At 41.7% G+C, this 27,115-nt stretch overlaps 1 protein-coding gene across 4 annotated transcripts; it reads right to left on the bottom strand.

Annotated features, from left to right (window-relative positions):
* On the bottom strand, window positions 1-23,965 carry LOC137779907 (semaphorin-4G-like). 4 transcript variants are annotated; one of them, XR_011077087.1, is made up of 16 exons: window positions 23,616-23,965; window positions 18,446-18,722; window positions 14,023-14,171; window positions 12,665-12,727; window positions 12,449-12,547; window positions 12,144-12,237; window positions 11,942-12,055; window positions 11,242-11,396; window positions 10,181-10,356; window positions 8,199-8,343; window positions 6,983-7,205; window positions 5,834-5,949; window positions 5,573-5,727; window positions 5,058-5,116; window positions 1,984-4,534; window positions 1-873 (listed from the first exon to the last, which is right to left on the bottom strand). XR_011077087.1 is itself a non-coding variant. In XM_068568146.1 (16 exons), exons 3-16 carry the CDS (start codon window positions 18,630-18,632, stop codon window positions 3,531-3,533), a joined length of 2,739 nt encoding a protein of 912 aa, XP_068424247.1. In that variant the 5' UTR covers window positions 18,633-18,722; window positions 23,616-23,707; window positions 23,821-23,965; the 3' UTR covers window positions 1-3,530. The 4 variants fall into 4 exon arrangements, 2 of the variants coding, with proteins under 2 accessions (XP_068424247.1, XP_068424249.1); XR_011077088.1 differs by having other exon boundaries at window positions 1-2,144; window positions 2,976-4,534; XM_068568146.1 differs by having other exon boundaries at window positions 1-4,534; window positions 23,616-23,707; window positions 23,821-23,965.
* Between the last annotated feature and the right edge of the window lie 3,150 nt (window positions 23,966-27,115).

Genomic DNA, 27,115 nt, shown 5'->3' with positions numbered 1-27,115 from the left:
TGAAATGTGAAGGAACATACTGCCCTGTTATTCTCTGTGTTTAGTTTAGTAAAATAATTTGCTGTGCGCACAAAAGCATGCGGTAACATGCCGATAAGAGATCAAAACAAATATTTGGACATTACAGTGAGAGAAAAGCTAAATGATCCCTAGTTAATAGGTAAGAGTGAATAAGTAAATTAGTGTGTTTTCCTCCCATTAGTAGGTTATAAATATAAAATGATGTGGTTCTGGTTACAGCCTCTGCATGCTTTTGGCTACCGTGCTTCTATTCATCACATTTTGTTCCAACACAGGCCATTTGTCATGAAGGTGTCCACAAGTGGCACCTCAACAGCAACAATGACAATAACTTCCTCAACACAATGTACAAAATTACAAAATAAATACACTTCTTTTTTTTAATCCATTTCTTCTGCCTTAAAAATGGGCTCACAGAGCTCTTTTTAAGCATCGACCTTGGCACTTTACAATAATATTAGGAATTCTTGTTGTTTCCTTGATTTTAAGAAAGAAAAAAAAAACAGTGTTGAAAACATAATTCATGCAGCAAGTGTGGAAAAAAAGGGATTATACTTTAAGTTTGGTTGAACAAGTTTGCATCAAACAGACAGATGTTGCTCAGTAGGACACTGCAGCCAACCTTTTTCATTCCAGTTGTGATAAAGCAGAGCTTTACACTCTTTTGCTGTTCCTCTTATCCAGCTTCTCTTTCTCTTCTGGCTCTGCTGCCCAGGGATGACACTGAATTTGATTAAATTGCTCATTTTAAGAACATCTTTAAAGCGAGTCTTGCCATCTGACTCTGGAAGACAGATGGTTTCCCCAGGAACTAAATTACAAGAAACTCAAACTGACCTGTGCACATGACACCTGCAACGAGAGAGAGGGAAAAGATATTCAACAATGTGTCTCTATTGCCTGTTACTTTAAAAGCAAGCACAACAACAGAAATGACTGTGTTGCCCAGGATTCTTCCAATGCAGCTCAAAGTATTTATATATTAGCGACAATGATTTTAAGTTTATGTATGCAAGTATCGTTATGTTCACCTCATCTTCCAAATGTTTTGTGCTTCGAAATGAGGTCAGAGGGCTTCTTTATTGAAGGCGTTTGAAGTGTGAAGAGTGCTTTGATCAGTTCCATTGACTAGAAAACTTGGTTTAATGCAGACCACTGCAGAAGACACAGTATCTCACACCTTGACCCCACAGTGCTTCAGCATCGTCTATGTGGGTGTATGAAGGGCCACATGCAGCATATGCTGTGTAGATTAGATTCTGTTAGACATAAAGTAGTAAAACACAAAACCCCAGTCTGACCCAGAGAGTTTAAGCAAATAATTGGGAGAGTGAGGTTGTAAATCCACAGGGAAGATATCAAACTCACTCTGTCTTCAGCAAGAAGGTCAGACGGGTGTTTAATTAATTCTGCCCTCTGACAGTGAGATACAGCAAGAGGACACCGATAAGGGAAATAAACAGTGTGATGCTGATTGATAATGACTAGTCTGAAGATAAACTCGTGAGCAAGTGAAAAGACTAAATTATAAATATTAGTTTCCTTTTTATGAACTGCAAAATAGATTAAACTGCAGCTCCTCCATCACCCTGGCTTCTAGAAATCAAGCCTTGGAGTTGGTTTTAATGTGATCCACGGTTGGGTTTCTCTTAGAAATGTTTGAGGTTATTCACTACACAGTATATCTGTCAATCAGACTGCAGCAGATGTTTTCATATGGACATCTTTACAACTGAACTTTCTCCCAAATTATAAACAGCCCAGCAGTCAGATCAACAAGCTGTTAGTGTTCAGATAAACCCAATAAATTGTGAGATAACACTGCGTGTGCTGCATGTATCCAGTCTTTGCAACACTGATGAAGTGAACGCTCACTCTATCTCCATGATCTATTCCTTTAAGTGCTTGTTTGGCAACGTGCCGGTGTCGGAGATGTGTTGGTAAAATATAAAAATGATTTACCTTTGATACTTTTGGTGAACGCTGTGCCCCACAGTTTGTCATTCTTCGCTATAGTCTCATATCGGGTGATGCTCAGCGGTGGATTGAGACTAAAACAGTCAGTTTTTCTCGTGTTAAACGAGGTCCAGCAGACAAAGTTGTGGCCTTTCCCCGCTGCAGCTCTTCATAATGAGAAACGACCAATCAAAAGACTCTTCTTGTTCTTGACAGGTTGCAGAATCAACGTCCATTAAAGTGTTCATTACCTTGCATTGTAAAAGTGTTTTAAAAACTACTACTTAAAGTGCATTCAAAATCAATAATACTGTCATATTTTCTTCAGGTTGTCTTTTAACACATGGTGAAATAATCACTATTCAATATTTGTATCAATTATGTAAAAGATTAAATGACAGTATCTCCTTTGTTTGGAATCTAAAATGTACCCAAATTCATTTTTTATGGCAACTTGTTATACATTTGCAGGAATAGCAGACATGAGTTGTGACTTTATATTAAAGGCCAAGATGAGGTATCTCCTTAAGGCCATGTTTAAGCATGTTCAATGATGCGTTGTGAGCCTCAGCTGCAGCTGTAAATTACAGTTATGCTTATTTGCATTAGCAAATACTCTTATGATTATTAAATGACTACCTGTATATCAGGTTATGGTGGCAGTCAAAGTTATTTGAATTTCAACACCACGTATGAATGGCAAATTCTCAATATTGCCATCAATTCATAAATAAACTACATAATATCATCAAGAATAAATGTATTACAATGTAAAACATTTTTTCAATTTGGTTAATTAATGAACTTCGAATTCGGGTTAATAGTAATATTAAATAATGATTAGTTCACCATTTCTTCATTCTCCGCCATTCTTTTTATCATTATGTGCTGCCATTTGTTAATGTATATCATTTGGTGTTATTAGTATTAATATTATAATATTGCAATTGATTAGGTCAGTGTTAAAAGTGAAAATATTGTACACCGAATTCCCTTACTCGTCATATCCACCTCCCTCAATATTTATAAGATGTGAATGTCATGTTTAAAAATGCATAGGCCATCTGTGCACTTGTCAGTGCAAACAAACTTTGGCCAGCTGCCCTCCAGTCTGAATCGAGCCGAAGATGGCCGCCACGCAGCAGAAGACTTCACATGTATTTATATTCCCACGGGGCTTTGCTCTTTGCTGGAGTCCGTGTGCCCCGTTTAGTGTCTTGAGACTCGGATCAGATTACAGACTGTCTGCAGAAGTCCTCCTGGGCAGTAAAAAGGTGAGGTAGATTGTACTTTCTTGTCATTTCATGCTCAATCCTTCACTGGCATCTGTCATTCTCACTCGTTACATGTTGGGAAATTTGTGAATTAAGGTTAAAAATCAGCCCACAAGTTAAAAAAGAAGGAATGTCTCAATGTGGAAAAATCCAAAGCAAAGAACGTAGTTAAGACTCTCTCATTGCGTTAGTCCTTGACAATAATGGGTCATGTGACAGGCACTTCAGCACCAAGTAAAAACACAGCTGCCCTCCCACCACAGGGGGAGTCACAGCTCGCTACACGGAGCTCTCGTCCGGCCTGGGCAGCAGCTGAGTGTGTTTCCTCTTCTCTAAGATCTTGTTTAGCTCCTCGGCGAAGGAGTAGCAGAGCGGTGAGGTGCTCTCAGACTCGCTCTGCCTCAGCAGCACGTAGCTGTTGCCATTCATCCTCCGCAGGACGCTGGGCAGCGTGGCCGATAACCCGTTGGGGAAGTCACACTCTGGAGAGGGATGTTGCGGAGTTGGTGGGAGAGGAGGGGCCGGGGGAGTAGTCTCCTTATTGGGTGACGAGTGAGCCTCTCCGGGGACGATCTGGAGGAAGCCTCCCTCCTGGAAGTCGTCGTTGTGCTGCTTTGAAACTCCATTACAAACGCCATTACCGTTACAGTGGCTCGAGATGGTCTTCAGCTCCATGAGGGAGGAGTTTCTGTGATGTTTTCTGTTCTTGTTGTGCCTCTTACAATTCGGGTAGGCGGAAGCAGCGGCTCGTAATGAATACTTCCCTCTGTTGCCCACTCGCAGGCAGAAGCCCACGTAGACAAGCACCACAGTGAGGACTACACAAAGGCTTCCGAGGATGGTGATGAGGGACAGATATATGGCCTCCATGTTCCTGGGGGAGAGCAGCTCTGAGTGTGGGAGGAGAGGAGCCGGGGGCGGTGGCCGCTCGGAGGAGGAATGCTCAGTGGGGGCCAGCAGGGTGGCAAAGAAACGGTAAGGGTCTTCGGTTGGCTCCACAGGTGGCGGAGGGGGCTGGTCCAGGCGGATGGTGACATTGAAGGTGACTAGGGCGACCTTGATATTGTTCTCGACAGCGAAGCAGGTGTACATCCCGCTCTGGTGCTGCCGGGCCTCGATAATCAGCAGGCCGTCTGTGCCAGTTCTGAAGCCGGAGTTGAGGCCGTAGCCCTGCAGCTCGCTGCCATCCAGAGTCCAAAGGGGCGTCGCCAAGTTTGAGCTGAGCTCACACTGCAGCAACACGTCGTCACCCACGCGCACAGAGCGGCTCCGCACCACAACGTCTGCAACACAGATATGAATAAATTGCCTCCAATTTCACATTAAGTTTACAGGAAACCTCACAACACAGGCTCTGACTCATTTTATATGGTAATTGTTGAACACCTACTGAACTGATTACGGGCTGTTCAAAGTTATTGAGGCATAAACTCCAAATCCATGTCTTTTAATTCCTTCCATCGTTTCACCTCATACAGAGAGAGAACAACGAAGGGGCCGACGATGCTACATTTTATCAGATTGAATTTGTGAAGTGATAGAAGGCATTTGCCTGCCTTGAATATCAAACAGATTTCTCTCCAGAGATGGCAAAAATGTGATTAAAGAAGGGAAAAGAGGATATTGCCAACGCAGTGTGCATAATCAACTTTCAAAGAGGCCTTCATGCCATCTGATGACAACTATGCATCTTTTGACTCCTTCCTAACATTTTCTATTTTTAATCTCCCTTTCATCATTAACTGTGATAAAAGCAAACTTTTTTTTAAACAGCAGCACCTAGCTGCAGAGGAGATTTCTGCGTACCATCTTGTGTGTTCTCGCATCCTTTTCTGCCCTGCTGGATGTCCTGGACTAAAGTGGATCTGTCATAAAGGAGAAAACATAACAATAAGTATATTTGTGCACAGATTAAACACTTTCTGTAACATACAAATGATTGAATATTGTTGGTAAGTATATTGAGAACTCCATTTCCTTTTATTTCTATTGTGTGCTATATTCTCATATCATTTATTGCCTCCATACCAGCTTTCTACCAAGTAAGCAAATCCATCCAGTTTAATAAGTACACTGGTGCGCATAAGGTTAAGTACACAGCTGCATGCTCTGTTCACTATCACAGCCAGCATTAAGTTTCTGGCAGCGTTGTGATTACGCAACAGTTCCGGGAGCTGACACCGTGACAGGGCACTGTGATACTTGAGGTTAGTTAAATCAAAACACATGAAAAGGCACATGTAGTACTAGCACACGCACACGCACACGCACACACACACACACACACACACACACACACACACACACACACACACACACACCTGTTTGCTTGAGCCATTACGTCCACACACTGGGCTCCGTTCCAGGCACAGTGAGGGTCTCTGGCGAAGACGCAGTCGTAGCAGGAGGTGTATCTGTGACAGCTCGAGAGAGGAAGCTGCACCACGCCTGATGGAGAGCCCACGTATACACTCATCTGGGGGCGACAGAGATGATTTAAATACTGTAGGACGCAGAGATTACTCATCAAACGTGTGTGTGTTTGTGTGCGTGTGTGTGCATTTGATGGTCCAACACAGTACCTGTTTTGTTGAAAGCAGCAGGTTGATTACAGGCTGTGGTTCCTTAAACAGTTGAAGCTCCTCGATAATGTGAAGCTGACCCTCGATTTCTACAGCTTTATGTAACCAGCCTTCATCTGAGCGACACACACAAAGAGGACAAACATCAGAATTAAAAATACCATACCAACCAGCAGTAACTAGTACCACAAACACAGTTAACATGCATTTCTGTTAACCAGTTCCCAAAACAAATCCCTGTGTTGTGGATTTATTTATAGAAACATTAAATTGCAAACACTTGTAAACTAAAACTTAAGATATCAATCCACTTATTTGCCTGTATTATAGTTACAACATTGTTGAGTGTAAATGCAGCCACTCTTGGTGATTTAAAGAAGATTCAGACAACTGAAGATGTGGACTTCTCTTGCAAAACACAATGTCTTTAATGCAATAAACAAACCAAATGTAATTATTCCTATTCATATTTCACATGTTTATCTTGTGGGTTTGATTCTCTGGAAACACATACTGTGTTGCTGCATGAGCCACTCAAGCACATATTTTCGTCTGTAAATTGTTTATGCAAGTATAAATAGAACTATAAGTTGGTAAATGAAATGTAAATTTGGACTAGAATCATCTGCCATGTCTTTGTGATGTCATCTTTGAATGAACCCTTGTGCCAACACTTTCCCTGCCTCATAGACGTCTGGATAATTAGTCTGCAAAGTATCTTTCTTGTCGAAATCCTAAGTGGCCTAGGAACTTTAAACATATAGACACTACAATTGTATTTTGGCAGCTGACTCTAAAGACTCCTTTAACATATGAACAATTTAATAACTGATGGGTTACCGTTTTAACCAGGTTTCTCTATAAATACATACACACAACTAATAATCGATACAGCTAGCTTGGTCACGGTGACTCAACAATAAATAGTCCAGGATATAATCCTTCATATAAACATAATGGATTTTGGCAGATTTTGCTACTTTTGCCAGGCTTCCTGATTCCAGGAGTTATGCTAAGCCAACTACTATTGTAGCTTTAAATGTAGTGAACAGACGTGAGAGTGGAATCAATCTTATCATTTAACACCTGACATTCCCCAGATGTCAAACAGTAGAAGCACAATTAAACTGTACATGAATTCATACACACCTGTGCCCATGTACAACACATGGTATGTTTGTCCATCTAAGCCTTGGATCATGTTTACGGCCATGTGTGTGTAGTCCGTCGTCCGCCTGAACAAAAGTGGTCGTCTATCTGATGGTTGGACCTGCCGGGACATCAGAGGATGCCTCCGGACAAAGTTCAGCACATCGTCAGGCAGAGAGGTGGAGACATTGATGCCCTTGGCCCTCAGAGCGTCAGTGATACACTGCAGGAAAATAAGTCAAAGAGAGCGATGAGAGGAGGGATGAGACACCATGAGGCAGGATGTGGGCCGCAGGGAGAAGAGACATTTTGGGCTTATAATAAAATTCTATGTAAACAGATGTGGATGGTGGAAGGCAGAGAGGATGTCGCGAGGCTTAACGAGACGGTTTGCGGGGAAAAATTAAAGGATCAAGAAAAAAATGCGAGCCTATGGAAGATTCTGTCAGGGGGAAATGATACTTTTCACACGGACAACAATGAGACTGCTTGAGTTCAGCAGCCGACTTGAGCTGACATGCGGGCGACTCAGCTCTCTGAGCACCTGACTAAGGGAACATCGTAGCTTCAGCCAACTCCTCTAAGAGGCTTTCACGCTCCCAAGTTAAAGCCCTTGACCGTTCCGTTTAATAGCAACGTTCAAATTAAGTCCTACAAAGTGTTGAAATGACACTCCAGTGTCTGCTCTTACGCTAACGATGCCGGGGCCCTGACTGCTGCACTAAGCCATTGTCGCCAAAAGCTACGGGCTGGAGTTAATCGGCATGGAAATGGGTTTCAGCGACATAAGCTGGTTGTGTTTTTTGAGCCTCGTCCTTTCTATCATCTTCCCTCATCTTTTCTTCGTAATCTTTACTTTGGATCACTTTCATCTGTTCTCCGTTAGCGTCTTCCTCGTTTAGATCCTCTGAGGTCGAAACGGGGGGGGGAAACTTTCCTCCTGTTCGTCATCTTGTGTTTAAGAGGCTGACCGGGCTGCAGGGCCGTGCATGTTCGTCTACCGTTCCAGGCCCGTGTCTTTGTGCATGTGTGTCTACCGTTCCAGGCCTGTGTCTTTGTGCATGTGTGTCTACAGTTCCAGGCCCGTGTCTTTGTGCATGTGTGTCTACCGTTCCAGGCCTGTGTCTTTGTGCATGTGTGTCTACCGTTCCAGGCCTGTGTCTTTGTGCATGTGTGTCTACCGTTCCAGGCCCGTGTTTTGTGCATGTGCGTCTACCGTTCCAGGTCGTGGGTCAGGGATCTTTCCAGTGTATTCCTTCCACTTAGAGCCAGAGTCCTGGTTCTCCATGTATGGGCCTTGAAAGGCCTCTTGGACTTCAGACAGGGAGAATCGACACACCGCAGACGCCTTCACGTTTTTCCTACAGAGAGCAACACAGACGGAGTGAGAAAAAGACCAGAGCACACAGGCTGCAAACAATAATAGCAGTAAACCCAGTGTTGCCATAGGGACAGCTGTTGGAGTACAGTAGATCAGTGGTGCCCAGAGGAGAGAGGGAGGGACGGAGGGAGGGAGCACTGACAGAGATAGTAGGAGGATTCCTTGAAGTTATACATCTCTTGAGAAAGGTAGGAGGGAAGGAGGGAAGAGAGAAATACAAAATCACTTTAGAGGTGTCGTAGGAGTGGGAGACAGGAGAGATGACGCTCAAAATGACACAGCAGCATCCAAAAAAACAAAAATGCTGAAGATCATCAGTTTGTTTAAGCTTTCTGCACTGCAACACCTTTTGTACGATACGTCACTGCAATAAATGCACCACAACAAAAAGTGAAAACTAGTTTTTACAAAGAGCTACTGCAGACCTTAAAAATGTTCCTGAAAACAAACAATATTTTGATACTGATAATTTTTCCTGCAATAGCCATCTTATGCATTTACAGTCAGTAATTATCTCTCTGTATAGTAGCTCTTTGGAATCTATTTTTCATGGTGTTGAAGCTGTATTAAATTAGTGCTCAAGAAAAACATACTTTTTTATACTTCCCGCGTTTCACATTAAAAGCGTTTAAATGCCGAACCATAGAGTGACTTTTATCGCGAACACAGGAAATTAGTTTGTCTTTCACATGTGCTTACCGCAATTATTCCTAAATCAAAGAGAGTTCTTTTCAGTTTGATTTTTATCAGTGGTATATTTTACATTTTGCAAAGAGGTCATGAAAAGAACCAGTGTGGCATTAACAGGTTAATTCAGTTGTGGGCAAACTTTTTGTCTCAGGGGCCACAATGACTTTTAAAATTTGACAGATGGGCCGGGCCGAGCATAGTAAAGCTGCGTTCACACCAAACGCGTCGCGAATGTTACCTACGCCTGAAAGGGGGCGTGGCTTATCCCTGTGGGTTATCTCTGTAAAAACAGTTACCGTTTCCACCATCCACCATGGAAATAACCACAAGTTCTGCTTCATACTTGTTGTGTAAATTCTACATATGTGTGAACATCAAACTCCATCGTGTCTGGCTTCATAATATTATCCGTAGTCCCACAAGAGCGTCTAAATGACGAACCAGCAGGTCTACTCGTACGTCAAATTCACAACGCTTTTGGTGTGAACGCAGCATTAGCATGCTTGGTGGAAAAGTGGCGGCTCGCTGATATTTTATTCTTTGAACCGCAATGGTTTCTTGGCAAATAAGACATCGAGCCTTTGATCATACGTCTGTGAAAAAATATTTAGCAGTCCTCATTAAACACTGCGCTCACTATGGACTTTTCTTTTCTTTGGTCCACTCATTGTTACTAAAGGGCTCAATGCAGGATGCTGGCAGGAGGCTGGCAGGCAGAACCCTATATGTCACATGACATGAGCGCGCAGGGTGGCGCAGTCCCGTGGGTCTGATGTGTGTTCGTTATGCCGAGGAAAAATACTCTGGATTCAGCTGTCAGTTCATTTTACAACTCTAAAACTCTTGAAGTGTAGGGCCGTACCACCCTTGGATTAATTTATCTTTAACTTCTTTTTAGTCCATCTAAATCTATATTTCTAATTAATATTCTCTCCCTCAACTATGGTAAAACCCTTCCACCCAACTTTCATTTGAATGAAAGAGTTCGCCTCTCTTTCATCCCGTCCCCTCCTGTCTCTTTCGCCTTTCTCAATATATCGATTGCTGCCTTTCATCTTTATCTCTCTCTTTTACATTTGCATCCAAGTCCCCGTCAGCCGTAGATCTCGACGCACGTCCCCACTCACCATTCCAGGCCAAAGATGCCGTAGAAGAGCGTGTCCTGCGGCGTAAGGCCAGGCATGACAAACATGCTACGCAGCATGTTGAAGTGGAAGTCGTACTCAGGCAGAGAACATGTCAGCCTGGCCTTGAGGAAGGACGTCCATCGTTTCTGGAGAGTTAAACGGCCTCCCCGGTCCCCCTGAGGGAAGAAGAGGGAGGGAGAAATGAGAAACAGAGAAGGAAGGGGAGCGGGTCATACGAGGTAAGGCCTGAATAAATGAAAAACAGACCGAACAATCGGCTCAAGGTGGCACACAAGGGGAACTGAACCCCCTAGAGTGCAACAGATGGCATTGGAAAGCAATAAGGAAACAAGATTAGGATTTCCCATAGGTACTGTGAGACTCCCCACTGTAATCTACAGCTTTGTGTAAAAGTGTATGTTTTTGTCCACCAGCAGACTGCAGCACACCTAACGAGTGAAACATTCTGGACACGTTCATATTTGAAAAGCTCGACTCAGGGCCACGATTCTTTTGGAAATCCAGCAATTGACATCACTCTTTGATCACAACTATTAAATGTATTCAGCCTGTGGCAAATTGCAAATGTCACACATTCCACCGCAGGGTCATTTCTATTAAGTTGAATGAACAAACATGTTGCCACAATTTCAAGGAGAGAACTTGTGGGCTGACTTGATATTAAGGTGCCACATGAGAGAACAACAAGGTTATTACACTATACAGCCAGCTCTTATTATTCTTAACTCCTTCCTGGGCAGCAGGATATGTAAATCATTCACATTTCAGGGAGCAGAGGAAGCCGAACAGTCCATCTCTCCCCTGCAGTCATCCATCCCTCGCATTCGAAGCCACAGTGACGTTGCAGTCCATTCATCAGCTACAAACTCTGCTCCTCTAATCACAATGGAGCCATGTTACAAATGTAGATCCCATCCAGCCCCTCATCTATTGTAGCAACCCCTTCTATACATCATCAAGAAAGACTTCACTCAAGCTAGTCTGATGCGATACTTCCCTCCCAATTGTGAATCATATCCTGCATCCTTTTTAAAGCTCACCTTACAAATGCGAGCCACTCGTGCCACCCTGTTGTGGCTGTATGTTGTCGTCTGCTCCTGGCTCCTCTCGGTAAAGAAGTAGTAGATCTTATCATCATCGCCGGTGCTGCTGCCCAGACTCTCCCTCACGAGCGCCGAATCCACAAAGTCTGCCTCTGTATAGGAGAGTAAAAGATGTACGGACTAATACTTTTTTTTCTTTCTTGATTAAGGAATTTACAAAGCCAATTCCATACCCTAAACCTACGTATAGCAATTTCGCCAAACAATAGAGTTAACATAATATTCTACTTGTCTAACCTGAGGTGTCTCACCAAAACATCTTTAACAGAGGAGATAGCTACTTAAAAGACAAGAGCAAATGAATCATATTGGACTAAATTATAGCGCAAGTTGGACATTATTGTGAAGTACTGGACCTTTGCATGAGGACATTTTCTCAAACTGGGCCTTGTTGAACATCAGGAATACCCCTGGTCTAGAGTCATTCTCGTGGCTTTGGGAGGCTGTGCTTGGGGACAGTTGTACCACAATGCTAACAGCTATAAAGTATCATTTTTAAATGCAAAGTCATAACAATATATTTATCAACATAAAACTACATAGTAGTGTTGTAAGAATTATTGGAGCAATCAGCAGATGTACAATAATGTAATATTGATCAACTGCCACTGATAAAGAGCAAAGGGGCTTCACTCACCGTTCAGCCAGCGCGTCGGGGCATCTTCCGTCTTCAGTGTGGGGAACGGAGAGTTGCGGCGGATATCTGGAAAGCTCCTAAACTCGTACTGGGAAGCTGTATACATCTGCTGGTCTGGAGGAAAACCAATGAATCAGATTCTACAGTATTGTAATCTTTTAGTAAAACTCTGGACGTGACTGACAACTGTTGAAGGGCGTACCGATGAGCAGGGCAGTGTAGCCTGTCGTTGGGCTGTAGGGACACTTGTCTTTGCCCTCTTCAGGCTGAGACGACATCACAAATGTCTCCTCATTCTATAGAGGACAACACATTTAGGTAAAGAGGAGGACATATAGTCCCACCTTGAAACCATACATGAGGAATTACAGATCACAGCAGCGATGTTCACATCTATAGAACAACATCTTTGCTCCAAAAAATGTTTCACTAATATAGAAAGAAATAAGATATAAAAATGGATTCAACAGCACTCAAAGGTTTGTAATGCATTTTGCGTTGACATACTATGTATACACAGAGGGGTCTAAAGGCATGAGTCCCACACATGTAGAGATGAGTCGAGTTGAACCTCTGGAGGAAGCGGATGTGATTAAAACACTCCGTCTGGAAGAGGATGAGAAAGCCGGAAAAAATGTTATGGTGAGGAAACGAATATCAATACATGGGAGAGAACCCAATACGAAAAGATGAAAAGATATGACTCAAGGAAGAACTGCCTACCTTATTGTCTTTTCCCTTGAGTAGACACTGACGTTTTTGCTCGGGGGAGGCTTCCCATTCAATCTAATACACACCGCATTTGATACAGGAAGATAGGAAGAGCACACAATGAATTGGATGGTTTCACATCACTGACTTGTATACATTTTAGTCAAATACAACAGATAAATGAGACTTTTCTATTTTGATTTAATATTTCATAAATATGGAATTTTGACCTGACAGCATCTGAATGCATTGTGTTGTTGAACAGCATCGTGTCTTTTCAAAGACGGTTGTAACAGGTATATTTACAGCAGGAGACGCAGGAATGGCTGCGAGGGAGTGTTACGCACCAGCAATTATACTTCATGACAGACACCAACACTGCATTAACCTAATTAGCGTGACAGCTTAACGTCAGGTTGTCAACAGTTAACGAACGCAGCAGCATGAAGAGGAAAGAGGATTTTCCACTTCCCTGGGTGACGGTAAACTTTAAAGATTTTGTCCTGCAGCATGTGATAGTTTGAGAACTAGACTCAATCACAGCAACATTGCTGACAATACACTTTAAGGTCAGCTATGGACATACTAAAAAGTTATTTGATATTTGTTTTTTTGCAACACTGTCGCTTTACTAAAGTAAATGTGTTTCATCTTCAAATACCGTCTGTTGAGCTCCTCTATATTCATTGTTCATTGTGAATAACTTGTTCATGCCATTTGAAACCAGATATGTAAATGTATGAGTTTAGATTCATTTAATGAAAATGGCAGAATATCTTATTAATTCCAGCCATAAATAGTGTGGCTTTCACATGAAGAGAATTGTAAGGACTATAACTTTAATGCGGTAAACGATAAAGGGAAAAGGGCCAAATGTCCTATCATACTTAATCACCGACCTGGAAATTAATTAGAATCAGAATGAACCTCTTTACCTGTTGTTGGGTCTGTGGGGTTTTAAGTTAAAACTGGAAACACTAGATAGAGGTAGATAGATAGTATGCTAATAACTGCATGAAGGAGAACGAATTTCTGTGTCAACATACTCCAATGTGTGGATGAAATTAACATGAATTTTGTATCTATTTAGAGCTACAGTGAGAAGATACAGTAGTTAGTTTTTCCGTTTTTTATCTTATTAATATGTAAGTTCATGCAGCAATATGCTCCTGCGGTAAACACTGTGAGTTATTGTGCCAAAAGTAACACAACAACACACAGAAAAAAACACACAAGGGGTGACATGGGAATAAATAGTTTTGCCTCAAAAAGTTCCTGCGTCGTGGAATGCAAATGAAGTTGTGGCAGAGTTAAAGATATGGCAGCTGAGGTGCACAACATGAAGCAACACAGAAACAAAACACACTCACAGTGAGAGCAGAGCTGGCTGAAATGTCAGAGGCATTGAGAGCAAAAACAGCCCCCCGGGCCCCGACGAAGAGACGCTCACTGTCAGCCTCCAGCAACATGGTGCTGTAGCTGACTGCAGAGGACTGGAAACGTCTGCAGCCCCGGAGACCTGGGAGAGGAGAGGAGAGGAGAGGAGAGGAGAGGAGAGGAGAGGAGAGGAAAGGAAAGGAGGATTGTTAATAAACATGACTTTTGTAACACTGGCTGGTTCTGCAACATCCTGTCCGTGGCCTATAACAAATTCAGGTTATGTATTTTTTCAAACGACACACTGAAAGTCAGAGGGCGCTCAATGTACTACACGTAACCCAGTTTTTCTTTTGTTGTTGTGCTGCCAATGATAATGTCGGGATCATATCCCAGGTTTGATTATTGGACTTGGCAGCCTGATTCTCATCCATCTGGCTACACACATTCACATCTGGGAATAGCTCAGCACAAACACTGTCCACTGCTGCAATGGTCAGTCTTTATATGACAGACCATAAAACTGTGGGTTCACAAATAAACATTTTCCTCAGAGAAAAAGCATCTTCTGCAATCATATTTTCTCAAATACTCCAGAAATGTACTTCTTTGAGTGATAACTAGATGATGCGGCACACCTAAACTCTGGATTTGTGTGTTATAATTTGAAGAAAAAAAAATCCACATTGCTGTTCTGGAGACACCTGAATGCATCTAGGATCATTTGCATAAAGTTATTGCCATCAGAGTGGAGGCCTTTTAAAGCACGAGAGGGAGCGTTTTTTCAATCAAACCTGACAGCATGAGAATAAAGGGAGAAACAGAAATCTATTCATCTCTTGTGATGGATTTCTCTTCGTATGATTGCCGAACATCAGTGCAAAGCGCTAAGAAGGCCTTGCTCTTTGATTATGAGGGGTTTACTGCAAATTCTTTTTTTAGACTGCAAGAAAAAAATATTCCATTCAACTCCATTGTACTGCAGTTGCACAGAAAATCACTTTCACAACCTCAAAGTTCATTGTGTTTCGTCAGAAATAAGAAAAATACACAACCACACAACTAAATTGGAAAAGCAAGAAGTATCATTATTGTAATAATTATTATTGTCATAACTGCTTTTTGACAGTAGCAATGCTTTAGGGTAGGCCTTTCTGTCATTACTGAGTTTTAGTGCTGACATGTTTAGTCAATTATCGATTGATACAAAATTAATCAGCAAAGATTTAGATGATCAACTGTTTAACTCATTTATTAGGTAGAAAAGCCCTGAAGTGTAAAGGTTTCTGTCCAATAGCTAAATAAAAAAAGTATAATCTGTTTTAAAACAGAGACCTGAATAGGAAAAACAAACCTAGAAAAAGGACAAATACATTACAGCACATATAGCATCAGTGAACATTAATTGCAATAAAAATGCATCCAATAGTTTTCACTCAAAACCACAAATACCAACCTCATGGTGGCGAAAGAGTAAGATTCACACATTTCTTCGGTGGACCGTTGACATGCATATATAAGAACCCTACGTTTAGCATAGATTTGAAAAATGCTTTAAATTTGATGGTTTCGGCATCACAAACATAATTTATATTTATCCTTGACCAGAGATGAATTTACAACCACCATGGAAAATAAAAGCCAAGGGATTATGCTTATCCCACACGGCCCTGCTGAGGAAGAAGAAGATAATGAAAAGAGGCCCGACACAAGATCAAATTTCAGAAATCCACTTCTGCTTAACGCAGGTTTCTGTGGTTTGAGGTTTATTGCTTTGTGGCATGTACCCCGTCCAGCTTACAGGCTATATTGGGATGCATCTGTTTTGACAGGACATGAGATTCATCCATACAAACACTCAGCAAAGACACATGTTGTACACACACACACACATACATACATACATGCACACACACAAACACACTCGCTCACACGTCATGTCATGAGGTCATCCGCTGCCATCCTGAGATGCCAGAGAGTTATGTAAGTTCTAAACATACGATCGAGCCGGGCTCCACTTAGCTTGGGTAAACATGACACCACTGTCAACAGTCACGGGGGCATGTTATGACCTCAAGTAGATCTCCACAATATAACTGTGATGCGACAGCATGACAAATGACAGCAAAGTTTTAGTTTCATGTCTAATTAAAATATCTGATGTGACTAATGCTGAGCATATTTATCCATCAGCTGGGGTGGAGTATTTACAACAAGAAAAAGCAATAGAAACTTAAAAGCAAGCCCCTTTTTTCTACCGACTTGTGGAAAGTAGCTCAACTCAACATCCTGATTCCTCAGCCGCTCCACTTCCACACTGAAGACTGGTTATCAAGTAAGCCGTCATTAAGATTCCTATCAGCTGCTGCAAAACACAACCCACACTGCTCACTTCAGCAGCAGCAGTCACATCCCATCCCAGACTGCTCCTGGGTGATCAGGTGTGTACTTTTCCTCACTCATTCTCAGCAGGAGGAAGAAGAGCACTACCTGGATGGGATTTTCAGAACAACAGCTCTCCCTACGTGATAAATTTCCTCATTGTAATCTGAACATTAGGACACACAATGCCTCACAGCTGGAGCCATGTAACTGTAAACTACCTCTTTGACAGTGTGACGCTGCAGAGGAAGGTATATTAACTATATTTGCCAGCACATTTTAGCCCCGGCTTACAAGATGGTGAGAGAAAAGACCCGTTTGATTAAGTCTATAGGGAAGCAGAGAGAGAAGCCCAGATGATATTTTCCGAGCAAACACTTGGATCGACCTCAGCTGATCGGCACAGTACACAGTGTTCAGGGACAACACACACGAAAGCACACAGAATTGCTGCACCTCTCGGCGACGGACTGTGACGTGACAGCCTGAAATTCACACTCAATTGTCAGGTCTGTTTACGGTCCAGCGTATCCTGGAGAGCCGACAGGCGGTGCTGAATAAACAAAGTTAAATCCACAGACTATAATTCCCCAAATACATGACAGGTTGAAATCAGTGTGCATAATGAAAAGGTATTTAGATGTTTAAATGAGTCCGGATATCTCTGTTTTTTTTTTTCAAAACTGTGAATAAATCAAATCAATAATGATCCATAACGACTGTCCAATGTTTTCACCTTCACGGTGACGTTGCGATATGGAGTAAACACGCGGAAGTGTGACATTAAATACCCCACACAAACTTGGAGGCTTTGCCTTCTGTAGGTTGCTAAGAAACACAGAGATTAAATGGATTAGAAGTAAGTTTGCATATCAAAATCTCATCAGGAGGAAGGAAGGACAAAGAAACAAAGACCAGAGATAAAGGCCAAGTAAATGAATTGAAAGAGGGCAGAGCATCCATGAAAAGTACAAACTAATAAATAAAAAAGGGAGGAAAAGAGAGGCATATTGATGGAGTAGGAGAAAAGGAGTGGAGAAGATGAGGGGTTTAAGAGGAGATGAAGGGTGTAGGAAAAAGTGAAGGGTGTAGGAGGACCTGTGTGCAGGCTTGAGCCCCAACCGATGATTAACAGAAAGTGAGATAAAGGTATCCAGAGAGGAGGAGGGAGAAAACATGAATAGAGATAGTGTAAGGAGGTGACGTATTGAGAGGAAGACAACAGTTTAAAAAGAGAGAGGAGGAGGAGAGAGATGTTCTACAAGAACATCTAATGGAGTTAAATTTGGCTGCAAGTCGAAGTGGAGACGTGATAAATAAAGCCCAGGATCAGATTACAGTACTGTTTAAGGAGACACACACACACACACCCTTTGCTCACACATGCACGGCAGAAAATTACTGTATATGGCCGTCTTACTTCATACTACAACAGTTGTCATGGTTACACTTCTTCTAAACTACAGTCAGTCTTCCCCGATGCTGCGAGTGTAACGTCACTCATCTGCCTCATCCTCTGCGGCACCTCGAGCTACATGCCATCACTCACACGTAAAGGTAAATGAATGAAAATCACACTTTGATAAAATAAATAATAATCTTGATTTACAGAACGGTAGGTGTGATAATTACTGGAGGCAAAGCGGGTTTGTGCACAAGTTGGTGTGTAGAGAAATGTGATGGATGAAAACTCAGGAGAGGGGAAATAAAGAAACTGAAATGAAGAGAAAGAGAAAGAAGACGGCACCTGCGACACTACAGACTGAAGAGATTGAACGATAGAGAGTTTCTCTCCAAATGGAGTCAGTCTTTATTAAAAGAAACGTGTTACTGCTGCTCTGAATGTAAAGCACTGCATTCATATTTGAGTTACGAGTCTTCTTCAGGTATTTAACAAAAAAAAACAGTTCAATCTTTGACCCCTAAAAGGATAAGAACTGTTGAAATGTGACCATTTGGAATGTGTTGCACCATAAACTATCCAACAATCTGCTTATTTTAGAACAACCCCCGCGTGCTCGAGTTCTTGCTTACCGCCGTGCAACACGGTGACGCGTGGAGTCACATCCAGGTCCAGGGGCGTTCTGAACGGGTAGCTGGCTGCGGCACACACACAGCAGCTGAGCAGCAGGAACCGCACCGCAGAGGATCGAGCTCCCTGCATCTCCGCCGAGCGTCTCGTGGGACACACACACACTCTCCGACCAGGCTGTATACACATGCAAAGGCACTCACACAAACATAGTCGCCCTACGACTCAGCCGGCAGCAGACAGCCTCTTCCACAGTGCTGTAGAGAGAACCGACAGAACCTGAAAAAAACAGGGGACACACAAAACCATGTGGGTTAATAGTCATACTCGAAGAAACAAAAGAAAATGACTAAAAGTGTCACATCAGAGGAAAATTTGAAAAATCGAACATCACTGTTCAAATATTAAATAAGCTGATGTGGAGGATTTCACACGGATGACGACAGCGATATGAAAGAGACACAAAGTGCATTGGCTCAATAAAATATTGGGTGCTTTTGCAGATCAATGCTGCCGTGCGAAACCGGGGCCGGCTCTCCGTGTTGCAAAGTCTTGCAGTGTGCAAAGCAGCTGCTGCCAAGTCTAAACACACGACGGCAAACATCCTTAACCAAACAATGGCTGTCAAACAGAGCTACGTGCAGATGACACGAGCAAACACTTGAATGAAGCGCCGATGAGATCGATAAGATGTGAAACCAGTTCAAACAGTAGACGTGCATGAGAGGAGTCCAATGCATGAGGGGAAAGATTGTGAAATATGATCATCTCTGTGTGTGCGCATGTGTGTGTGTGGCGATATGATAGGAATGTTATTTCAGCAAGACCAAGTGCTTTTTGAGGGAGAAGTGAAGGGAGAGATGTTGAGGAGGAGAGAGAAGATGTTTGTGCGTCCCAATCACATGGACCAGCGCATGCACACCATCACTGAACGCACACACCAGACAATGAATGGAGCACACCTGTCTTTTATGCATATCTGGGACAGTTCACCCCAAAATCCAAAACATACATTTTTCAATTTACCTGTATTGTCATTTATTAATCTAGATTATTTTGGTGTGAAATTACTAATGTTGGACATATGAGATGTCTAGCTTCTCTAAAATGTAATGGAAACATATATAAATTGGCTTTTGGAGCTCAAAGCACAAAAAAATAAATAAATAAACAAATAAATTTACAAAAATAACAGCTATGTCTCTTTCCAAAAAATCCTGACCTGGTTACAAGAGATAATCACAGACCATGTTGTGAGCCGTTTCATGTAGGAACAATTGTTGAAAGAATGTCTCTAAAATGATGGCAACCTACACCAAAACAATTTAGATTGATAAGTAGCACGACAGGTAGGAAGATTTTGATGTGAACTGTACCTTTAAAATGCTTTTGCAGTTTCAAACGTAAACAGTCAAACTCTTTCTCGCCTTCCAGCAACAAAGCATGCCTCTTGCACACTAAAGAGCCAAACATCCAGAGAGGCTGCTGATCCCTTCTTTCACGAGCACACACACATGCATGCACACCGACAAAAATCGATTCACACACACACACACACACACACACACACACGCATTGAAGCAAAAAAAAAGAAAAAGACGAAAAAGAGCAGAAAAGTGAAGCCATTAGAACAAGTGTCTCACAGAAGGTCCCAGCAGTCCCTCAGGGCAGGACACCATGACAACAGCTGGCTTGAGCGTTGCATAATGTGACAGACAAACAAACTGCAGCATGCAGGTGTGGATAAGACACTCAGCTGACTGTTATTTTACCAGCAGGTAGTAACTGAAAGATGGCTGTAAGTACAGTAAACACTGTGATTTATAACCTTTTATTGCACCCGCAGGACACTCGCGTGTAGGAAATTCACAGACTGCTAGTACTACGGGAAGTTAACAGGATTTTAGTCCTGGACGAGTAATGTGTGTCCGTAGATATAGACAAAATGTTGTAAAAATGTATTTCAAAGCATAAAGTGATGGTGTTTCCAGAAGGTGGAGAGTCAAAGAGTTCATTGTTTTTTTAGATTAAAAAAAAGTAGCACAATTGTGGTTTCTGCACATTTAAACATAGTGTACCAATTCAGAAACAAAGAAAATATGTTTTTAGATAAGTTTTCCATCTTCCTGCAATCACCAGCCTCAGTTGATTCATCTGCAGAACTCAGCAGAGCGACGTGAAACCTGCAGTAGATTTATTACACATCATGCTGAACATGTATTTTGAAATATAAATTGCAGTGATGCACTTGAGGACTATTTTGCAAATGGATATGTGTTTGGCCAGCTGCCACAACACATTGTAGTCAAAAGTTATGTTGTTAAGAATAAAAATATAGACAGTAAAGTAGGTATAATAATAAGTAAGTCTATACTGATGATTGAATAATGAAACAAAAACCACCAGATTAATCAAAACTTTGAATAATGATTACTTGTCAAGTTCTTGCATTAAAACGCTGCACTTCAGCAGCAAGATTATACATTCTTGAGGATGTTGGACTTTCCCAAAACACACCTGTAAGGAAAGGAAGTTTGAGGAGATAAAAGAGAAGTCAAGTGAATCTTCAAGGATGCATTGTAGTTCTGTGCAAAGGGATACCTCTATTGTAGTGAAATTGAACCAACAGTTAGAAGGTATGAAATATCTAAATATTTTGGAAATGTATAGTACAAGTGATCTTCCAGGAGTGCATAAAACCCGCTTGACCTCTCACCATCAGGATCATCTCACAAAACAGTGAAAACAAGGCTGCTTTTGAAACATTACTTTTTAACTAGTGTCTCCTTTTTAAAGTTTTTACAGCTCTGTCTTGTTCCCAGTATGGAACATATAACTTGGGGACACTCATTATTTCAGCCCTACAGTTTCTTTCCTGCATGTGGCGTCAAACACTGTAAAGGTGTGTCAATCACCCCACAGTCTTGTCTCAGCTCGATTTGGGGCTCTTTAATAAGTCATTTATCAGGCGCATGCACACCAAATCACTCAAATTCGCTGTGAGGGTCTAAATGCTTTCAGTCAATCAGTCTGCCATTCAACTGATGAGGCCTCATAATGCTGAGAGGAAGAGCGGTCTATTCAGATGGAAATACTTCATAAGAATACAACGGAAAGAGGGAATAAATGGAAGAAATCAGCAAGCAAGGAGGTAAAATGCCATCTGAAAGTCCAGCAGCGCAGACCAAAGAGACAGTAATGGCGACATTCACGATTCCCTTTCATCTAAAATCCAGATTAGTCCCGACTTGCTCCGACTACCCTGGACCCATGCAGAGGCTTTAAATAGTTAATTGGTCACTGAGCACACTAGTCAAAATTTTCAGAAAATATAGAAAGAGATATGTTGAAAGATAAAATGAGGGCTGGCCCAGAGGAACTTCACAGTGACTCCACTCATGACCCAACCTTCTTAATCGGTCTTCCTCCTGATCTCGCTGCCAGCTCTCAGTCCCATGACATTCGTTCACAGAGATGGATTTTATCAGACAATTAGAAAGTGTCTATAAACGTGTCCAAATGGAAAAGATTTGAGCACCGTGTTGGCGACAGCTCCATCCACAGACTATTGTCTCAGAGGACTTGAAACTCTCTGTTTTTTAAGTTGGATGCGTGTGTGTGTGTGTGTGTGTGTGTGTGTGTGTGTGTGTGTGTGTGTGAAAAGATTACAGTCAAAGCCATTGAGCTGTGTTTCCTACTGACAGACAAACTGCATTAAAACTCTCTTGTGTCACAGACAGACAAGAGGAAGCCAACTAAACTGAACTCTATTTGTTTCCAGTACTGTAGCTTCATACTTTCTACAGTCAGTCTGCAAAACACTGAGCTCTTTAGACCGACACTGGAGTTATTCTGACAACACCACAAAGGAGACACAACTGTGTATGGTCAGTGTATAACTGAAATGTTCTGTACCATTATGTCACAACTTATTTGTGTCATTTGTTTGAATCTGTCCAGTCTGCGGCTGGTTCTCTTTGCAGTCAACAGCAGCTAAATGTGGCAATAAGTCTAAAGTCTAAAGTTGTGGTTTCTGAGGGTCTGGAGAGAAATTTAAACACTCAAAGAGACAGTTATCAACCTCATTTAGGAAACAGTGAGGCATATAGTCAAATCAGTCTTTAAAATGGTTCAACTTTAGAGAATATAAAATTCCAAATTTGCCCCAGAGGGTTTCACAATCTGGACATTATAGACGGCCTCTGGCCTTGGACCTCAAGAATCCAGCACAGACAAACAATAGATGTTGAAAGGGATAACACTATCATATTAGTAATATAGTATTATTACTTTTTTTGGTACAAGGGACAGAGTTTGTTAATATGCATGAACATATAGCATGTTTACAGGGTGGGGATAAATCCTGATATAAACCATTTGTAGAGCTACAAAACCACAGTCATCACAAGCCAAGTTATAAAAGAAAACCGGTTGAAGAATGGGGAAACATCAAGCAATCAATTATATGAAGAGAACATCAAGGACACAATCTACCCAACAATGAAACACGTTTCCTTCCACTTACCATAGTCTTGACATTTCCAACGCCAAACCAGATAAGTGGGTTCAATGGGTTTCCTCATACTAATGATTACATCACAGAAATGGCTGATTACCCATTTTACGCAGATCCACCATGCTCTTTAAGCACCTTCACCATCACCAATGTGTGTTTAAACATCATGTTCTCCATATGAATCACAGGCTGCTGCTTTTCTTCGCAGTTCGCCCACCTCCCTGATGAGGATCTCTTACACATCAGTCCACCACATGAAGCCCCTGGTGAGTTGTAACGCGGCGATGCAGTAAAGTGAAGCAGAATGGGTCACTGGGTGCTATGAATACAGTAAATAGCCATTTGCACTCACGTTCATGAATCCAATTCCTTCTTCTCACACCTGTCTGAATCGGCTCAACTCCTCGGACAATGCCCAACAATGAAACATAAATTATCCTATATTTTAATTAGAGGATAGCTTATTAAAGCCTATACACATAACAAGTCCGTACAAGACCATTGCATAACTGTCATAAAGATTTTAGAAGATTAAAAATATTCCACCCTCGACGAGAGAGTCACACCGCACAAATATCACTGTGTGGCCACAGTGGAAAATATTAAGATAAACTCAAAAAGCATTTTTATGTGGGCTCAGCAGCGGTTTGTCTTACCTGACTTACGCACAAATTCCTCGGACAGAAAGATATGAACGTTTCCTTGAGCTCAAGATAATCCAAGTGGACTTTAAACGCCGAAACACCCTCTGAAACACACAGACACCCACTGAACGACACGCAGCACTAACAGCGGAGCTGCCTCGAGCCTCTTCTCCACTCATGTGCCGTCACAGGTGGCCCGCCCTCCCACGACGCTCACCACTTCTTCGGGGTTTTTTTTCTCTCCGACTACCTTTGAATCAGGTAGGCCGGTTGTTGTTTTCTCTCTCTCACCAGATGGTTGTTATTTTATAAAGATACACTTCCTCGTTCGATGTGACACTTTTTTTGCGCTATACACGTATCACGAGGTCCAGCCAGCGCGAGGACAGTCACAGTTATGGGACAAAGTGGATCCTGCAACCTGTCCAATCAATGCTGCAGGGTGGCGTCACACTGACACCTGGTGGTCACAAAGGGGACTGCACACAAGCAGGTGTGCTGGTTGTGTAGGAAGTCATCCACGTTTACCTTGACCAGACACTACTTATTTTCGACTGGAGATGCCACGTTTCTCCTGTGAGCAGTGACTGTTTTTTTACTCACTGCTGCTTTGAGCTCCGTTTTTGAAGTGCAAGATTTAATCAAGTAAACATTGTCGGAAGCATTTCATGGCGTTTGATGCTCCTTTTAAAATTAAATCGGTAACCGCTCAAAACTTTGCATACTTTTTTTTTTTTTAATTTCTTTTAATTACATACTGCAACTGCTCTTGCAAATTACACTCCGTTGCATGCAGTATTCATTTCATTTGCACATACTTTGTCACAACATTGCCCATCAAGCTTTAACCCTGTGCTGAAGATTGTCGGTCAGAATAGCCTAAAAAACATGCTGGCTTGTATACTTCAAAATGCCACCAGATGCAGTAGGACATCCTGGTATTTTCGGCATTCTGCATTTGACAAACTACGTGTTGGAACAAGTAAATGTGTGCTAATACCCACACTACCATATTGTTTAGTATGCTAGAACATTTATTTTGTATTGATATTGGAAAATTGGTAGAATGCTCCAGATGCATGATTATGTTGCTCTGTAACGGCTGGAAATGTAAATAAAACACTGTTAAATTCCCCATATAACATAAACAATGATGATATGTCAGAGTCACAACTAGTTTTAGCTGTCTCCAACAGGCATCATAGTCATTCGTGGTTCAAAGATCAATATCAAACGATCAATGCTTCTGAAAGGTTTACAGAAGACAATAGATGTTTTTTATCCTAATCTATGGATGTCACTGTAGCTTTTAATCAGAGTTCTTTCTTTATTTAAACACTTTTATGCGAGACTCACATCACTCACATTCAAGCATGCAGAGATAATTCCACTTTAAGGTCCTGATCTGTTTCCTTGCCTTCCTCTCCTCCAGACCCTTGGGTAAAATATTAAATTGTGCATCTCTAGATTAGGTGAGATTCATGGTGCAGCAGATCTCATATCCCAGTAAATGTGGACACAGGGGCTCAACAATTAATGAGTGTGTCTGTGAGGGAAGCTAGATCCATCACCAGAGAGACACAAACCTAATAAAAAAAACATGCCCAGAGGAGAAATACATGGAACTTTAATCATCATATTGTATAAGACAACAGTAACAACATATATCAGATGTGTATCTGTGTGTGTAAACCCTGCAGACCTTCACACTGCTCTCAAAGAAAACAAGGGGCTGGTGTGCTGCAGAGATCAATGAGAGTTCTGATTATGAAGGTAAAACAGCAGCTATCTGTCATCCCACATATCACTTTCTTTAGAGAGTCTTTATCTGTACTTTTAATCCATTATAAATGTATGTATCAATTATAAATGCAGTGAGTCATGGTCCGTGAGCAGTGTTGATGTTGAGTTCAGCCTTTTTCTCTCAACTCCTTATTGCAATACAGCAGGGGATTTGTGCAGCATAGGGGTTGTGTCTTAAAGATCCAGCTGCATTAACCCCATACAACTCTCAAAGGAACTCCGCTGGAGCTATATGGACGAGGAAGTGTCACTGGTGTTGGTTACCATGGCAACAGGGGTACCTATAAAGGGGGTTGGTTCATATGACGACATACATGCTGTGCATATAGTGGTTACATCAAAGGGTGCAGCACTTTTGTTTCTCTCCCAGTGTGTGCTGGGTGTGCCATTTGCCTCCTACTCTGTGACGCACAGAAAACACAGCATATACTATATGTATGTGTGTGTGTGTGTGTGTGTGTGTGTGTGTGTGTGTGTGTGTGTGTGTGTGTGTGTGTGTGTGTGCGTGTGTGTGTATTATACAGGTATCTAGATCTAAACATTGTGTGAGGGAGCAGAACCAACACAACCTACGATGGTGAACACTAAAATATCTCAATAACTAGAGATTCATGTCATGTCATTTTCTACAGACATTCAAGGTCCCCAGAGGATGAATCCTGCAGACTTTACTTTAGCGCTAGTAAACTAATGTTAGCATGCTGCTAACCCACTAGACACCCACTGGTGTGCAGGGTAAACCTGCTACACATCAGCATTTTTAATGATTGCTAATGCCAATGTATTTGTGCCAAAAGGAGGTTGTCTAGTTTTAAAAAAAATCTTTTGTCAGTTCAACATGATTTAAGTATTTTACCATTTTAAAAGGTTTTATTTTGTCAGAGACTCATTTTGACAAGTTTCCCTACAGCCCACACCATATTTACTAAATAGAGCTCGGGAACATCCATTTCAGGTTCCCATCATGTGCTTTATAGAGCTGTAGAACAGGCATGGTTGTGAAAAACTTACTTATTTAAACCCAAACCACGATATTGTCCTAAACCTAATTTAAAAAACAAAATAGCTTTGTTGCCTTAACCCATGGGGTTCTGAACAAGCGTCTGCAGTGATGAGTTGGGAATGAGAATGGGTGGAGGGTCCAAATAGGGCCATGGAAGAGCATTATGTAGCACGAGAGAACAAAGGACCCTTTGTCATGTTCATATTATGTGCAATATGAATGACATTATTCTTCTCTCTGCAATGCAATTTTTCCACAAAAAGCTACTGTGTCATTTATCATGTTAATTCAGGCTAAACTGTAACTCAAATAATAGTGTTTTCCTGTGTCCTTTTCCCCACTTCAACATCTGACTTACTTTGTGTTGTGAAGGGACTGGGAGAGAAAAATAGCTTGTTTTATGTAGACATGACCTTACAAAAGTTGCTCAAAGTATACTCTTTTTCTGCATCATCTGATAACTATTCGGCCCGTAAATGCAATTGCACAAACAGGAAGCAGAGCGATCTCCATCCCAGTGGCACTAAAAATATTTGTTTTTTAAGTCGTCTTTATCGAGTTTTATGTACTGCATTACTATATAACATATAGTATATATACAATATTTGTTTATTATATAATCTGCTCCCACACTCCAGACTCTTTTTCCATATTTGGAGTCATGCTCTGGGAGGTGACTAGTCATCAACCTTACCAGCAGAGGGCA

Source organism: Clinocottus analis, unplaced genomic scaffold, assembly GCF_023055335.1.
Source record: "Clinocottus analis isolate CAN_PGR_092001 unplaced genomic scaffold, fCliAna1.0.p SCAF_8, whole genome shotgun sequence".
Classification (NCBI taxonomy): domain Eukaryota; kingdom Metazoa; phylum Chordata; class Actinopteri; order Perciformes; family Cottidae; genus Clinocottus; species Clinocottus analis.
The sequence above is the reverse complement of the archived record's forward strand: the minus strand, read 5'-3'. Positions and strand labels throughout refer to the sequence as shown.